Below are 18,495 nucleotides of genomic sequence, written 5' to 3'. Positions count from 1 at the left end.
CATGAGATTAAGAGGACAGGGCTTCATGACACTGTTTCTGAATGTATTTGAATATTAACAGAAGGAGAAGGAATCCTTGGAAAGATGATGCCGCTTGTTCAGAAGAGTATCTGTGATGAATAATTAATCACTGAGGACTGCTTTAAAACCTTGAAAGCACAATGTAACGTCAAAGAACATACTATTTGAGCTGTTTTGTCATGCCAGGGTGAGAATAAGGTTTTCTTATTGTTAATTTGAAGATGACTAATAGGGTCGTGTGTCTTTCTTAAAACCAAAACCAAAACAAAAAAACCCCACCCAATTTGCTGTGAATTAAGTCAGAAGATAATTTCATGTTGAAAAGTTGTCTCTTGTTCAAGAGGTGTTTATAATAGGTTTAGAATAAAGCTTCATAGTCTCACATTAAATCAAAAATAGGACCTAAAATAATACATGAATTACTCTGTGAAATTAAGTAATCATAAGGGGAATGGTTCACATATTTTTTAGATGCTTTTTATTTATTTCTTTATTTTTTAATTAAATCATAGCTGTATGCATTAATACTGTCATGGGGTACAGTGTGCTGTTTTTATATACAATTTGAGATATTTTCATCATACTGGTTAACATAGCCTTCATGTCTTTTTCTTAGTTATTGTGTTAAGACATTTATATTCTACATTTTTTTTAACATGCAAAGCTAGTCTTCCTTTGAGCAATGTTCATCCTTTTGAATCATACCACGTGGTAGGGAGTCACGTGTGCATTTGAAAGTTTTGGGACCATACAAAGCACTTGCTAACAATTTAGAGAAAGGGACAAGGAAATCTATACTTCAGTCTAGGGCTGCCCTGGGTGGTTTGCTCTGTGACCTCTGACCAGTTATTCAACTTGTCCAGACCTTCGATTGCTTATCTGCTAACCAAGGCATGTTGGACAAACTGATTCCCTTTTGAGTTCTAAAATAAGATGTCTCTCTGTATTCTTAACCTTCTCGGATTTGGAAATCTCTCCGGAGTTCTTTTGAGATAAATAGAAGCTTTGTGTTTCTCAGATTAGGTGGGAACACACTCTGATTTTCTTTCAGGCTGATTCCTATTGCTTTTACCTCTCATGTGCTGAGATGAGATTTCTTTGAGGCAGATACTTCAAAGCTTGATTGGAACCTGGTGAGGTTAAGAAATAAACAAAACCAACAGGAAGTGGTGGTACTAGAATAGCAGGTGGTCTGTCCATGGAAAGAAGCTCTCCTTGGAGTTTAGGGGGTGAGAATGGGTAAGAGGCAGCCGTGGAAGGAGACAAGAATCCGTGCATGGCTCCCTGGGACAGGCTGCTGCTGCACTGCAGAGCTGGAGATGGACACTGGGCTGACGGGCTCCCTCTGCCCTACCTCATGATGTGGCTTCAAACTTTTGTTCCTTTAAGTTCTACTTATCCTTAATGAACTGAGGACTGTGTCAAGAAGAAATGGCTTTTGGGTAAACCAGTTTATCCCTGTTTTAAGATAGAAGTACTCAACACTCAATAGAGCACAAAGGCTACCTTTTATTTAGTAAATAATGTTCCCTTCTCTACTCTAATGCACAAACATAAAAACCCCAATAACATCAAATTGCTGGTGAAGACCTATCTTGCAATTTTTACACCTCCCAATGCAGAAAAAAATGTTTACTTTGCAGTCACCAGCAAGAGTGGAACTCAGAAAATAGAAAACAAAATCTAATAAAAAGTTATAAGGACATTCATTTAATTCTAGAAGACACAGGCCTTTTGATTTCCTTTACAATGGCAGCCACTCATGGGTGCATCAGACCTGGAAAAATGAAGGCTACTCTTTGTAACACACCAAAGAAAACAAACGTTTCCTACAAAGACACAGTATACTATATGCCACAGTATCCCCGAATATGGCTGTAGTTTGGCAAATGATCCTTAAGTTTCTTTTTAATGGGAGAAGGGATAACCTTCAGAGTTTATTAGCCCAACCTGCAACTTCTCATAGCTCTGTGTCCTCCCCTCCTTAATTTTTCCATACTCTACACTGCTGAGGAGGCTGGGCTTTGAGAATGTCTGCTGGAAAGGAGGTGTGTGATGGAACTGTTGGAATATATCCCAAGATCAGCTATACATGTTGTCGGGTATCTGTGATAGAGGGCACTCATTTCTGATTAGGGAGCACTTTGTCCTGAATTAAAGCAGATCTTGAGTTACTATGGCTTATTGTTTTGGCCACATCATGGAGTTGTATTTCAATTATCTCATATTAATAAGGATACTATTATTACAGGTATTCATTTAGCCACACAGTAATCAGAATCGAGCATGGAATGTGACTATAGGAGTTCTATTGATAGGAAATCCTCAGATCTTTCTTCTGATCACTAATAGATGAACATTGTGATCAAAAGTTCTTAAGCCAATATCTCTGTGAGAATCAAATAGGTCAATACATTTAAAATTTCTAAAGTGCCACATGGGTATTAGTCATTATTACATATAAGCAAAAATGAGATAATCCACTCATTCCTAAATACTGACAAAAAGTAATTCCAAATTTGGAAGGCACCTTTCTGGATTCTATATTAAAAATTCTCAAAGAGGACAAAATAATTATTTTCCAACTTCCCAGCAATCTACAATTTATATCTATATTCCAGCAACAGAGCCATTCGACAGATGATAGAAGTTTCTCTACAGTCTCAGAGTAATGGAGTGTAGATTCATTAAAATAGTCTCCACAGATGTACAGTAACAGTGGAAAACAAATCCCAATAACTGATCCACAGACAATAAACTCCTCCCAGGGCCTTCTGATTTTACTCTTTGACTAGCTTCCTGAGAACAATGTGGGAGGGAGGGCAACAACAAAAACCAACCTTAATACACCCCTCCACCCCTTAAAAATGCTTTTTTCCTTTTCTGGGTAAGAACAATCAGCATGCATAGGCTAAGGTGGGAGCTGGAGAATAACAGATCCCCACACCACTTCCTCCACTACACGTCAGAAGAAAGATGCCGTTTAGACAGCTCTGATCAGATAGTGGCTCTGAAGACTGTATGCATCCTGGGAAACCGTTCCAGATTTCTCAGCCTGAGTCCCACTTTCCCAGGCTGAGTCTCATCTTGCTTTCTATTTCAGACAAATTAAGCTATAAAAATCTGTCCGTTCACCACTCCTCAAAAAAGAGAAATGATTTTATGTAATTAAAAGAAAAGTACTCTGAAATGAAAGGATTCAACTTTGTCAAACTTATAAACAATTCACTTGAAAAGCGAAAGATTGACAATGCTGAAGAAACCGTGCTGTGTGTCTAAATCAACAAACGATGTTCTAAACGTGACGAGGAAAGGAACTCAACCAAGAACTGGAGGGGATTCCTACGGATTAAATGGGGTATGTATTCTAACACATTTCCTTCAGTACTTGAATGGAATTTCAAGAACAAAATAAAACACCAGCTTGGCCACAAATCTGGGGGAGTGCATGCAGGAGGGAAGAACTACATTACTTGCTACTTGACTGTGTCAAGAAGAAATGGCTTTTGGGTAAACCAGTTTACCCAAACTGTGGCTTTGGGTAAGCCACGGTGGCTAAGAAGGCGGGGAGAACCTGAGGGAGGGAAAGTGGACCGTTTCTATGCAGGTGACTTGAGAAGACGCACAAGGCAACTATCAAAGAAATGATAGTTTCTGGGGAAAATCATTGTAATTTATTGTAAATGATATTTGCTGGGGAAAATCATTGTAATTCCTGACGTTACTACTTTATACGAACTATCTACGTTTACTAGAATTAAAATTCTGTTAGAAAATATTGGGTAGAATGTATACATTTATTTTCCTGAATTTGATTTTACTTATTGAAACTACATCAGGTTACTATCAATAGATACAGACCGAGGACAAAGAAAAGAAAAAGATACTTCATAGCATGGGTACAACGTGAAATTGTAGAATAGTTAACGTGTGCTGATGGCTGTATTAAATGAATCGCTACAGACTCACCTGCAGAACATTCTGCAGAAAAAAGGGCTGAGATAGGATTTAAACATAGAGCACTAGTGTGGTGGCAAATGGTGAATCCATACTACTGAGGAACAGTAATTTCTTATCTTTATTTACTTATTCTAATTCGATTTGTCTTAAGGGCGGTGATTCCCTCTGAGCAGCGTTCTCATTTTAAAGGTGCTAAATTGCCCATCTCACAAATAATCAACATCAAGATGAAGTTGTTGTAACATCATCTATATTGACACTTTTTTTTTAATTACTCCTGTTAGGCAAACCAAATAGTAGATGGTATATTTTGAATTTTCGTCGAAAAGAACACACTCTTCGCCCTGTTGGAATTTGTAATGCTATTATGGGTCTGGTTTCCATTTATTGAAACTGTTACTGAAAGCACCAGTATTTTCTTTTGCTTCACAGAGTATTCTAAATATATGTAGCATTCTCATTTGTATATTACTAAATTTTCCATAGATCATATACAAAAGCAATTCCCTCTGTGGTTAAAAGGACCTATCTACAGTAGTAATAAAATTCATAACACTAATGATAAACTTAATAGTTTCCAATATTTATTAGGCATTTTGTGTGTGTGTGTGCCAGGAACTTTTCTAAAGGCTTTGTATACATTAATTCATTTAATCCTCCTAGCAATACTAATTGATAGGTACTATGAGTAATCTCAGTAAACAGATGAGGAAACCTTAGCACAGTAAGTGGTCTAAGAAAGCTCTTCAGAAGCAGGAAGAGTCGAGGATGCTTTCCTATGAAAGAAGTTCTTGAGAGGCATATGGTCCTTCTAAGGCTATTCATTAAAGAGAGGAAGTAAATAATGTTACAAAACTTTAAATACATTCCCTGTCTCATAAAAAAACTGAAACAGTGCTATAATCTTAATGTTTCCCTTAAAATTCATATGTTTGAACTTAATCACCAATGTGATAATACTGAGAGCTGAGGCCTTAAGAAGTGATTCAGTTATTCCAGCAGGGCCCTCATAATTGGGATTAGGATCCTCATAAAAATGCTTGAAGGATCCTTTTCTCCATCCCTTTTGGTCATGTGAGGAGAAGTGTTCCTCCCCTCTGGAAGATGCTATAAGACAGTGAATTGGCTGTGACCTTGATCTTGGACTTCCTAAACTCCAGAGCTGTGCGACATACATTTCTATTATTTATAAATTACTTAGTTTCAACGAATGTAAACACAGACCCATATTTTACTAAGCTTTTCAAAAATCAGATTGATTGCACTACTGTTAACAAATGCATGTAACGTGCTGTGGTTTGTTCTTTGTAATTTCTAACTCTCTCATAGATAACACCTTCATACCAGTTTTGGTGAGAGAGTCACACACCAGCCAATAATCCTATTTAGAATAAATCCTCTGGCTTTTTCTTTCTTTCTTTCTTTTTGAGAAGCTAATCTCTTAATGTCCAAGATTTAATATTTATTTGCCTACTTATATTATCTTTTGATCTGGGTCTTTCACATTATCATTTTATGTGAAAATAGAACAAAAGATGCTAAGTCTCCTTAATTGGAGAATGGGCTGTAGAAAGGCTTCTGTGTCCATGAACTACTTGCAATTAGTATGCAAATAAAGTGTTTAGGAGTCTTTTGTTTTTAAGTGGGGTTTAGAATGTTCATCAAATTATCAAAAGGATCTGACTCCCCAAAGAGTTACTCTCAACTGCCCTTAGTGACATCCCAGGGCCCTGTAGTTGTTTAAACTGAGATTTAGTTCCTAATCTCCCATCTTCTTGTTCAGTGTTCTCAATATACCTCAATAAGTAATAGTAAATGAACAAAAACACCCACCTGAAAATCACATATGGGCGTTTATTCTTTGGAAACATTCACTTTGACTGGAATATAAAAATGTAACTGAAGACCTCTAGGTTTAAAATTTCTATCTGAAGTGCTTCAAAATGTGTATTTCAAAATTCCTAGACTATCTTTTCAGCCAAAGAGGCACCATTTTTGAATGGCTGTGACGTGTGTAAGTGCAGTGGCTTCAAAAGCAGCTGTGGGCCCCAAGGGTCTACTGGGTAGAACAGCGGCCCTGAGACTGACAGGTACATGTCACCATTGACCATAAATAAGTTATTGACTGTTTAAATGCTTTTATTTTCTTATCCTTAAATTGGGGTAACAATAGGCTTTTGAGGTTGTTCTCAACGCTGTGTAGATAACAGGTATAAAATCCATATTACAGTGCTCTACATATAATAGTTTCTCTGACAATCATATCTAGTATAAGTGCTTGTCTTTATCGTTGAATTGAAAAGTAGCATTTTCATTCTGCTTTATATTTAGACTTGGCTAACGATTTTTGCAAAATCCATGTCAATATGGCTTTTAAAGCAAAATGTTAATTATAATCCTACTGGTGGAACTACAGTACTGGCAGCAGTGAAGATTAATTATATTTTAGAACAAAAACCTCTTTTTTATCCAAGATGGCAATTAATTTTTGCTAATTACAAGGCACTACAATAAATAACCTGCCAATAACTGATATCCCTTGTTTGATAAGAAGTTTAACACACATAAGAAGGTATTTGAAGCTAGTGGGATCAGTTAGGTACAGAGGCACTTAACTTTTCTTCTGCAATACTGTAATTCTGATGCATTGGTCACTGATGATCCCCATGATGTGTCACTGCCTCAGGTTAGAAACACCACAAAATAGGAAATAAAATTCTAAAACATAAGTTTGTGTTTTCCTTAAGACTAGAGCCAAATGATAAAATGCATTTTAGGCAAAAGATAAGGCTAATCCTTGGAGGTAAGGTAAGTGACATAGGCATTGTCACATCTTGCATCAGTAGGGAAGCATTATTATTAGTGATGCGTGCCAGTGGAACCTTGGCGGAGGGATCATAAGAACTAGACCCTTAGGTGAGTTAGATTATTGACACACTGTGTGACTCTGGACCTGTTCTTTGGGCTTCAGGTTCCTCCTAATTATGGATATTTATGTTGTAAAATACTAATATGGCTACTTCATTAGACTGTTGTATACAATACATTAAGAAAAAGCTGTTAAGAAAACCACATGGAGATAACTCGAAGAAGTTAGAAATGAAAGAGGTTACAGCTGTGAAAACTGATACTCAAGAGAAGTTAAGGTGACCGAGCTAGCTGGTGACAGAGCTATGACCCAAACTCAGATTTCATTGTTCTTCAACTTTTTGTTCATTTTTTTTTTTTTCTGCTTCAGTATACTTTTCAACAACTTTGGATTCTACAGGATTAAGCATATTATTGTTCAGTAGAACCTCTGTAAGTTAACCACTCAAGGGAATGTAACAAATTGGTCAAGTCAATACACAGAAGTGGTCAACATAAGGAACTTGGTCTTCCGTACTGATATGTATATGTGGTGGATGTGCAGTCAATAAAAATTAGGTCAGCTTAAGGAGGAGGTCAATGTAGGGAGGTGGTCAACTATGCAAGTTCTACTGTATATGGTGTTCATGCATATGTCAATATTAAGTCTTTCTTTGAGAATTTTATCTTAAGTCCTTAAAATAAATCCTATCACCTCTCTTCTTCAGGAATTACTATTTTCTCTTAACAACTGCTTAAACATGGAGGGAATGCTTAAATATCCAATGGTAACTGGATTTGTTACAAATTCAATTGTGTTTCCATACTGCTTCCCATCTAATTTAATAAGAGAAAACATTTTGCAATTATGATTTTCATGAATTTATTCTGCATTTTCCCTAGCATAATTAAAATATTGGTGATTGGGAAAGATGTTACAAAGTGTCTCTACTTTCAAGAAGATTAATAAATTGTGCTAAATATATACCATGGAATATTATTCAGCCATAAAAGATGATTTTTTTTTTTTTTTTATTGAATGGTAACTATGTACCTTAATGCACTTCTGGGGTATAGTGTGGAGTTTTCACATGCAATCCGAAATACTTCCATCAAACTGGTCAACACAGCCTTCATATCATTTGAATTTTTTTTTTTTTTAATGTTTGGGATTCATTGAGGGTACAAAGAATTAGGTAACACTGCATTGGTTAGGTAAAGTCCCTCTTATAATTGTGTCTCACCCCCAAGAGTTGTGCCATACACCGTGACGCCCCATCTCTTTCCCTCCCCCCCTCTCTCTGCTCCCTCATTCCTCCACCCCCACCTTGTATTAGATTATCTACTGCTTTTATATCAGCATTGAGTATATTGCATTCTTGGTTCTCCATAATGATGGAGATTTTTACACCTTTTGTATTAACCTGGATGGGGTGAAGAACATTCTCCTTAGTAAACTATCACAAGAATGGAAAAGCAGGTATCCAATATACTCAATATTAATACGAAACCAGTATCTAATATAGTCAATATTAATATGAAGCCAACAGATAAACAACTATACTCTCCCACGAGAAGAAAAACACAATCTTACTCAAGTGGTGGGAGAGGCGGTGGACGGAGAGGGAAGGAAGGAGGGGAACTGGTGTGCTCTCCCCTAATGGGCACAATGTAGGGTGTACAGCACAGCCCCTGGGTGAAGGGCTCAACTACAACTTCAGTTTTACCTAACAAATGCAAATAAAGTAACCTAATCATTTGTACCCTCATATTAATTAAAATTTTTTTAAAAAGAGGTTCAATAAGCACATTGGTGCCCACACACAATTCCTGGTGCTGTTTGTTTTTCCCCTGTTATCCTCGCCATGAGCGTAGGGTATACATTTGCTCTATTAAGCAAAGATAAAGACAACAGGCATCCCCGTGGCCACTTCAGGGTTTCTGTTACGTTCTTCCTACAGTCTGTCAGATCACTTTGCAAAGTAATATGAAGCAAGTAGCTAGCACAACTAAGCTAGAAACAACAAAAAGGCCCCAATAAAACACTCAACCAAAGCTTAACCACGTTAATGACATAGGTGGAACCCAAAACATGCACGTTAAGTCTTATAAATTGTGCATGAAGTCACCCACAATTTTAATACAGATGGAAAATCTGTTCCTATGTTATCAAGGCTGCCTTCCCAGGAAGACGCCTCAGTGAGTGGTTGTGTGGTTCCAGATGCCAGCGTTTTCTCTCCTGTGCTTAAGCTACAGGATGGCTGACTGCCCTCATAAATACCTGCTGGTCGGGGCTTAATCTAAGATAAAGTGCTGTTCACGGTTGTAATCTAGATTAAAGCTCTCTGTACAGCCCATAAACTTCAATTAAATGCTTCTAACCTTTTGCATAACACTTAAAATGAAAGACTTTTGATTTCTAGGTCAGCTCTAGATTTAGGGTGTATTTGTGGGCACAGAGCTATAAAAAGGCAGGTTTTAGTCTGATTCAAGGGCTTTTACTTTTTTACTGTAAAAATAGCATAGGAATGAAATGCACATAGTTTCCAACTATCATAATAAAGGCACAAGGAGGTATATTTTTTTGTCCTTTGACACACTTTACTGTTAAGATGTGGAAAATAACAGGTTAAGGAAAATAATGACAAAGTGGGCAAAACTACCGAAAAGTGGTAGTATTGAATGACCTAATTCTTAGTGGAAACAGTGCGACGTCGAAGCCAGCAAAGGCAGACTGACAAGTTCTCCAGGCAAGATCAAGCCACATAGATTTTCAACTTGCATCTACTTACTTTCTTTCAATAATTTACCTTGCTTTGCATAATGCAAAAAAGATTTCTTTCCTCTCTTGGTGACTTGATTTAGCTTTTTGTTTATTTTGGAGATAATTTAAGAGACCTGAGACAAGACCTTGCTATTACCCTTTTTTTACATTTTAAAATTGAAAATGTAAACCCTCTATGCTAATGATTCACATACATTACAGTTTTGAAACAAGATTCACAAAGGAACAGTTACTTACTTGATACTACCCAGCCTGAACTAGCATTGTGAGATGTTGATAAATTTAATCAAATTTTTCAGTATGAAAAAATGTTACCTCTTAAATACCTGGTATATTTGGCTGCCCAAAAAGGGGATTATAGCATTTTTCACCATCATAAGCAAATTTACTGTGGGAATTTTATAAAATATACTATGCCAAATATGATGTTGAGGCATGGGGACTGCGAGTCTGGGCTTGCTTAAATGCTAGGGTTCTTCCCAAACACTGGAAATAAATGATTTGGTTGCTTTTGGTGCTTACCAGGAAAGCTTTTAAGCAGAACTTCACTTTCAAATTAATTTTGGACACTAAAAAGGGAGGTAGGACGTGGGCAGAGATATGAAATAAGGTGGTCATCTTACATTTTGGAAGCAATAAAAAGGGACAGATATTTGAACAACTATGGATGCAAACATTTAAACAGGAAAGTGTTAAAAAAAGATTGAATCTGAAGCTTGTGTTACTTAATGTTTTATAAAACATCTGCAAGAGGGTAAATGATGAACTTTCAAGTACGAGGAGGACATAAAACTCCTCTGGGAACCAATAAGAATGAATGTGGCATGTGACATGTGACAAGTAGTGGCCCAGGTTGGCTGTGATAACACAGAGAAGGATTTAAGTGGCATTGTAAATGATTCTCTAAGGACTTTTCAATTCAATGTGCCTCTATAGCCCAAACCACTACCAACATGCTGAACATTGAGCGTGAATTCCTAATGCTGATGATAAGTCACTGGAAAGGCATTCACCACTGGAAAGAGGTACATGGAGAGAGTCCTCATGAATACTTAAGATATATTTGAGGAGCAGCTCTCGTCTTTTAGGAGCAATCATCCCTTCTGGAATATCCGCTTTACTCCAACTGAGAGGACAGAGTTGAAATAAAGTGACACCAAGTGGGCAACACATCACCAGACGTTTCCAACATGCTTAGATACTCCACTTTCAAGGTTCCAGGGCCATGGACACATTTTCTAAAATCCTCACCATGAATTTCACCACACCACCAGCCTCTCATCTTTCGACTATCCGCAGTGGATATCCAGAATTATTAACAAACAACTCTCTACCCTAACTCCTTTTAATTAACCAGTTAATTTATGGGCCTCTTGTTACAATCACCTGTTCATTCATAACACTGAATAGCCATCAGTAAAATAGGTGATCCCAATTTGCTTCCCCTATGAGAACATCAACTGTATTATGGAGTCTTTATTCTAGGGCAGAGATGAGAAGGTAATGAGGGATGTTCTTCGGTCATACGGTGTCAGGGCTACTGTACACATGTGTATGATATATTTGTGTGGAAACGAAAAAGTGAGAATAACCTATGCCTGAATCTTAGGTTAACTATTTTCACAGATGGCTAATATCCCAGCTACAACTGTATTCTCATGCACATTCTTAAACCATGCAAATAAAGGTATGAATAATGTCTGTATTTCCTTACCTTCTATTGCTGAGAGAAGAACCCGGGAATGATCATAAGCAATGACATTTGCATATCTATTCTTTGGTTTGTTTACTTCCAAGTTGGAATGTTCCCATGTGAACTGCTGACCAGGGTCAATTGACTTGAAAAGAAAAACAGCACACACACGCAAAATCAATACTGAAAAACACTGGGTTACAGGCATTTATCACAAGTAACAAACATGATTTAGAAAGAAATTCTGAAGCTATACTTCATCAAGATGATCCGAACTGTGAAACTAAACACTCAGACAACCAGAGTAACATGAAATGATTAATCATAGTAAGAAACAATGATAGTCACCAACATTGATTCAAATGAAAAAAAAAATCAATATAGATGTTCTGTTTAATATTGGAAAGGCAGGTTTTTATTTTTGCTTTTCCATTTCCCTCTCTGCTGCTGGAGTTTACAAGTTATCTCGGGTCAATATGCCTTCCGGTTCTGTGAACATTATTTTGTCTTCATGATTTTTCTCTACCCTTTCCCCTTTGGACGTTAGCTAGGTCTTTGGTCTTTCTCTGGCTACACTGGACACAGGCTTTATTGTTCCTTATTCAGCGACATTCTCACTTCTTAGTGGCAACTTAACATTTTGTCTGGTTTTCCAGACACATTATGATCCACATTTCAAGGCAATTCCTACAATTCAAATAGTTGACAGTAACCGTAAAGAAGGGAAGTCAATTCAATCTAGTAATCATCTTAGTGAGAATATTAACTTGTAACTCAATACAGATGGAACCTGATAGTCTTTATTTTTTCTAGTTTTCATTAATCTTACCCATGTATCATCATGTTTTATTATGTTTACAGTTTGCTTCTTTTTACTTCCTATTTTTTTTCTTTTTTAAACAGAGTCTCACTATGTCGTTCTGGGTAGAGTGCTGTGGGGTCATAACTCACAGCAACCTCAAACGCTTGAGCTTAAGCGATTCTCTTGCCTCAGCCTCCCGAATAGCTGGGACTACAGGAGCCTGCCACAATGCCCAGTTATTTATTTATTTTTTTTTCGGTCGCAATTGTCATAGTTGTTTAGCAGGCCTGGGCCAGGCTCAAACCCACCAGCCTTGGCATATGTGGCTAGTGCCCTACTCACTGAGCTATGAGCACCGAGCCATTTTTACTTCCTATTTTAATCTTATTTTTGCTGATGTTCATGTCTTTCTCTGATGCCTTAATTGAACTAAAATTATTAAACAATCTAAAAGAAATATTTCACAGAAATAAAATATCTAATTCTTCTATAGTTAGGTAGAACCATTATTTCAAGACTGAGTTTGGGTTGGATTATAAAATGCTAGGGAACTTTTTAATTTCCTATAATGTCATGGAATTCAAAACACCTTTTTCTTCCTCACAGGATACTGACACCTTTTTAAAGTTTATAATTTCATGGCATATGGAAACATGAGTTCAGTAATCATATAAACGTGATTTTAAATGATCAAATCAAGTTTTCAAAAATAATGAGAAAGTGGGTTTCCATCCAGGTGCAATTCTTTAAAAAGTAAAGATACTACGTGTGTTAATAGAATTTTTAACAGTTATTTTGATGCGGAGTATTTTCCATGCCTCTATGTGTGTATGTGGAGGGTGAAAGTGAAGCATATCCAAGAGCTATCATCATATTAAAGATGTGTCCACATTCTGTGAAGAGGCACAGTTGAGCACCACAGCAAGACTCACATGTGTAGAGTCAAGACCCTTACTAGTCTTGAGTAACCTTTAAATATATAACAATTCTCAGCAATATAGATTGTAGCCTCTAATTTACTAAGTATTATAAACTGTTCCCCTTTTTTCGCCTGTATTAATTTATATATGAAATACTGACTCAATGAACAGTATTCAGGAACATGCCCATGCCTTAGATTGTAAAGAATGCTGTGATTAAGGGGCTCTCTAGTTTGTTTCTCAAGGGAAACTTATCATTTCTCCTGAAAAATATAATTCTCTCCAAGTATTCCATGAGCTGAAAGAACGGAAGCATTCAGATGCCCAGGTGGAAGTCTGCCAGTCAGCCTTGAACTTGTCCACACAGAACAAGTTCATTCAGTGATCGAGACTTGTCCAAATAGTCCCTCAGATTGGTCCCAAATCTACAATCCAATTGCCACTCCCTAAATCCAGACCTTTAGTTTCTGTTGTCTAACTGAAATCTCTCCTCTAATCTCTCACTCCATTCTCCATTCTGCTTCCAGCGTTGTCTTTCTAAAGTACAGCCCTGGACAGGTCAGGGCCCTGTGTAAGAATTTCCACTGGCTCTGTGTGAACTACAGCCTAAATTCTAAACTCCTTAGCCACAGTCCTACCTATGCAGCTTCATTCACTTTGCCTTATACTTGGCTCAGTAAATGGTTCAACAGATGCTTTTTAAATAAACGAAAAATTGTTTTTGAGAAAATTTCTTAAGGAGAAATCATGGGAGTGATGGTTCTGCATTGCTTGGGAGTCAGAGAACAAACTATGGAAACTTCGATGTACAGTGTAACAAAATTTTAATACATAATGCCCGTGAGGGTATGGCTGAGTCATTAAGTACATGATCATGAAATTACAATTGCCTCTGACATTTACTTTACACTGATGAACATCATTGGGTACTTCATTGATTATATATCATCTTCTCAAATATCCAAGTGATCCTAAGGTCGGTGACATACACACAGTGCTTTTGGGGGAATATATCACTATTTCTGACTCCCGTTACTCAGACTAGGATTACCAGCAGATGTTTAATTAAGACGGTGTGAATTTCATTATAGTAATGAAATTTCACCTACCAACTAGAAGACATTGTTAACTTGTTTCCATTTCCACCCTTTACACATGTCCTCAGCCCTCTGCATGATTTATTTGATACCTACATGGAAGATTATAAAAACTGGTAATAGAAACATGAGTTGTGTTAATAAGCTGAGGTTGAAAGTGTGGCCCATAAGGAGAACTATAAGTAACAAAGTAAGTATAATGGCATCTGCTGCGTCATTGCGCTTTTACATCCACTATCCTGTTTAATTTCTGCAATTGTTATAAGGTAGATACTATGATTATTATTATTCCATTTGGAAGGAGAGGAATTTGAAGTAAAGAACAGTTAATTCAGTAACTCTTCCTGGCGTCTTCTCCGAGGTAGTCACTGTGTTACTTGGTGTTTTAAAGAATTTGGCTCAGTTCCCAAATCTGGACCCACACAGTTACCCTCAAACCTCGGTCTGTATCATTGCTCAGCTGATAACATGAGCCTGTAATAACTAAGGCACGATGCTCCCCCACTATCCAAAAAGCCACCGCCATGTGACGAAGCCCAGCACACAGAGCACACCTAAACAAGACTCCTCTTTATCTTGCCAGTCCGAATGATCCTTCTTCCCAACTTATCATCCTGTGTCATTCTGGGGCAATTACATAAGAAATCAAGTTTTAAAAATGAGGTTGGCTTCACATGGATGACAAAACAGATGGGATGTAGCACTCCTTGGTACTCGTTTTACAGGGATCAAATGAACATTGATTAAATAATACTGACTTGTCTTTGTGCGACGTAGCACTCATCCATCTGTATCTACCTGTCTCACTGGATGTCTAAAAATACACAACACAGGTTATTATTTTTGGTGCTAGTCGGAGTGCTGAGAGCAGTAACCTCAGTGGAGAAGAATAACCATGGAAAGTGGGGGAGGCTTGCTAAGATCTTTTATATTTTGAAAAACATAAAACTGGTTGAAGAAAATCTAATTTTAACCATTCATGTTTATAAGGGAAGGATGTTAATATGAATAAGACCCTAACTGGTGACCATGACTTTGCCTCTGTGTTGTCTGGCTTCTCTTAGGGCTTCTTCTTAAAGAAGAGTGAACATGAAGAAAGAAAGAGCAATGCAAATCTCGAGGGACACAAAAGTCCATGTCTACTCCAACCTGAAAATTTGGGTTGGTCCACGCCAATTTATCTTTCTATGATAAAGTTGAGCTGAGGTCATCCCAGTATTATTCAAAACTATTGGAAAGAAGCCTCACCTTTGTACCTAATGTATTCAATTCCTTCCCTGGGCTTCCTGTTGGTATTTGGTTTTCCTGAGCTTGACTCCCAATTATGTCTCAGTCCTTCTGACTCTGCCTACCCAAATAACTTCTGTAGGATACCCTCTTCTTCCCAGCAATCCCTCTACAGTTCTTGGGCTAGAATGTTGGCCAGGTTTTCTTCAGCATCCCTTGCGAAGAATTTTGTAATTATGAAATGAAGCGAATAGCTAGATTTACTCAACTGAAAGTTGATTCATAGACTTTGCCACAAACATGAAGTTTGCACATTACATTATCACAGAACTTACAAACAAGAATGCTACTTCACCATATTCACTTTTGTTTTTACAGCCAATCAAAAACTCCTTGATGCTGGATGGACCCTACGTAGCATCTGAAACTTTACCAATACGCCAAACCATTTTTTCACTGCTTACCTGCCTGCGCACTTGGCAATCAGTCCCCACCATAGCTTCTGACCACATCATTTTAAAGCCAACAACAGATCTGCAACTCAATGAATATGCTTCACTGAGAAAACGGTGACTAAATAGAGGGCAAATCCCTCTTGTGAGGGTTTCACAGGAGAAGTGGAATGCCTCAAGTAGACATTTGCTAATATCCAATACTCTGCATTCAGTAGTCTTTAAGCTGATAGTCTGAAGATTCTATCCTTTTATTCCTTTCATCAATTAGAAATTTGCCTTAAACTATATAACTGGAAAATAACCTGTATAATATAATTATACAGTTTATAATTATAATTATAATTATAACTATAATATAAACATTTATATTCAATAGTTATAACAACCAACACTTAGATAATAATTACTATGTTTTAGTTGTTATATATACTATGTACTAACTCACGTGTCATCACAAAGACCCTACAAATACATTATTATCACAATTCTGTAGATGAGAAAACTGAGGTGTAGAGAAGTTAAATAATTTTTCTCAGGGTCAAACAGCTAGCAGGTGGAGAAGTGAGGCTTGGGTTCCAGAAATTCTGGCCCTGGAGACTGATGGCCCCGTCAGTCATGCTATGCTTCCTCTCTAGGTAAGCCACAAAGGATTCCTGGATGGTTTCACACTTGCCTTTCAACTATTCTCTTGAGATACAATGTAAGGAAATCTGGGAATAAAAATCTATGTAGTACTGCTGATCTATATTTATAATTCCAAAACCCCAAACAAAAGAGTGATCACAAATTTGAACATCAGATTACAGTCATTGAGTAAAATTATATCCTGACATGAGAGTGTCCTTTTCTGATAAAGCTAAAGTCATCATCTTAAAGCAAAGCCCTTGAATGTTGCTGCAAAATTCAACCTTTTTATCCAGAAGAAAAATACAATCCAAATATGCAAAACACCAGACAACACCAGTTGATCTGTGTTCTACTTTCCCTCACCCCATCAAAGGAAAAACCTCAAAATATTCCCTTTAGAAACTCATCAAAGAGAAACCACAAAAAAGGACAGCCTCATCCTGTTTTTGTGTGTTTTTATAACAACTAACAAAAATTTAATTATATAGAAGGAACAGACCAGCTACTTCATTAGCCAAACTATGGGTCAGACTAACCATCCCTTTTACAGGGCACTGAACTCTCAGTGACCTTAACTTCCAGAGAAGGGCTATCCTTTCACATAGTCCCCATCAGAAGGGTTACTGGTTCTTTCATGGTGTGGTTGCCCTGAGATATTCTCCACTTCCTTCTGAGGTTTAGAAGAGCTATCTGTCATAGACTATATATTTCCGCAAGGAGGCTTTTAAAATAATGTTCATTCATATTCTCTCCCTTCGCTCTTGGTTTGAAAATGATAAATTAATATATATGCATTTGAAAAAGACTCATGTTTGCATGGATGGGAAGGGCCACATTTTGGATAGCTGATGGCCTACTATTGACATAATGAATACTCTCTTCAAAGAGAAGAGTTTGGGTTTAGTTGAATTCATCAGTGCTTTAGAAACTGGAATGTGAGGAAGAGGGTAGAAAGTCTGGTGATAAGAAAAATCTGGAAGTCAGAAACCAACGTGTTGGCTTTCCTGTGGCTTCTGGTTTGCTTCGTAGGTCTTGTAAACTTAGATCTGTTTATTCTGTTTTGCCTTTTCCTAGAAATGTCATTCCAGTGTCAGGTTTGTGCCCTCATTTCCTCTTATCTCCTTTAATTGAATTAGTGATCAGATCTGAGCGTCCCTCTGTCAGAAAACTTCTGATCTAAGCCACCATTAGAGAGTGAAGGACTGAGACAGATGGTTTTCATAATTCTCAGTAGTAACTAATAAATGGATGTGGGAATGCTCCACCTTTAATAATAGAAAAGGCAGAGACTATAAATGTATCACATTCATCAAAGTCACCAAATAGTTTTTCAGTCAGCTAATTTTTTGTAGAATTAAAATTTTGCCTTCAGAGAAGTGATAAAATTATATCAACTTTATGTGCTGTCTAATGCTTTATTTTAGAATTCTAAAATATATTATGTAACAAATACAGGAAATCACTTAAAGTAATATCTCTACATCATTATAATTGATACGCACGGAAGCAAAAAGGATAAAAAAATGAACTGTACTCAGTGTAAATCATTCAGCCCTGCATTTTAAGTAACTCTTTGATAAACATTTTCTTTGAAATTATATCACGGTACTAAAGATAAGTTTATTTCACTGAAGATTCTATTTGCTTTTGGAAATAGATTAAAAATTATCATAATCTACCATGAATTAAAAATGATGAAAAAACAATAAGAAAAATAAAACACTGGATTCTTTTTCAATTCAGCAGGGCAATATAATGTAGTCTTTAGAATTCCGATAAGCTATTTTTACTACTTTAAGTATGTGATTGTATTAAAGATGATTTGGGGGTGATACTTCCAAATAAGAATTCAAAATAGAACACATAACTTCAAGATCTGGAGATTTAAAAGTCAAGGGTTTTAATTATACTTTCCTTTTTAATATGCTCACCATTTTCCTAAACACTATTAAATGCAGAAGAAAGACATTCTAGAAAGGCAATGTTCTAGAGGAATGAGAGAGGTGATACATTTTAAGCCAAATGTTATAGTTTTTGGCTTCTTATCTCCTACATCAAATA

The 18,495-nt window shown here is 36.8% G+C and overlaps 1 protein-coding gene across 15 annotated transcripts in view; it reads right to left on the bottom strand.

Moving 5' to 3' along the window:
- PTPRD (protein tyrosine phosphatase, receptor type D) overlaps positions 1 to 18,495 on the bottom strand; it is a 2,156,277-nt gene that overhangs the window by 69,696 nt on the left and 2,068,086 nt on the right. For all 15 annotated transcript variants that reach the window (XM_023508432.1, XM_023508444.1, XM_012813956.2 and 12 more), the window contains one exon: positions 11,328 to 11,451. In XM_023508432.1, the coding sequence (XP_023364200.1) occupies positions 11,328 to 11,451 (124 nt within the window). The remainder of the gene's footprint in view (positions 1 to 11,327; positions 11,452 to 18,495) is intronic.

Source organism: Otolemur garnettii, unplaced genomic scaffold (genome assembly GCF_000181295.1).
Source record: "Otolemur garnettii isolate 467f Iridium unplaced genomic scaffold, OtoGar3 scaffold00006, whole genome shotgun sequence".
NCBI classification, from domain to species: domain Eukaryota; kingdom Metazoa; phylum Chordata; class Mammalia; order Primates; family Galagidae; genus Otolemur; species Otolemur garnettii.
The sequence above is the reverse complement of the archived record's forward strand: the minus strand, read 5'-3'. Positions and strand labels throughout refer to the sequence as shown.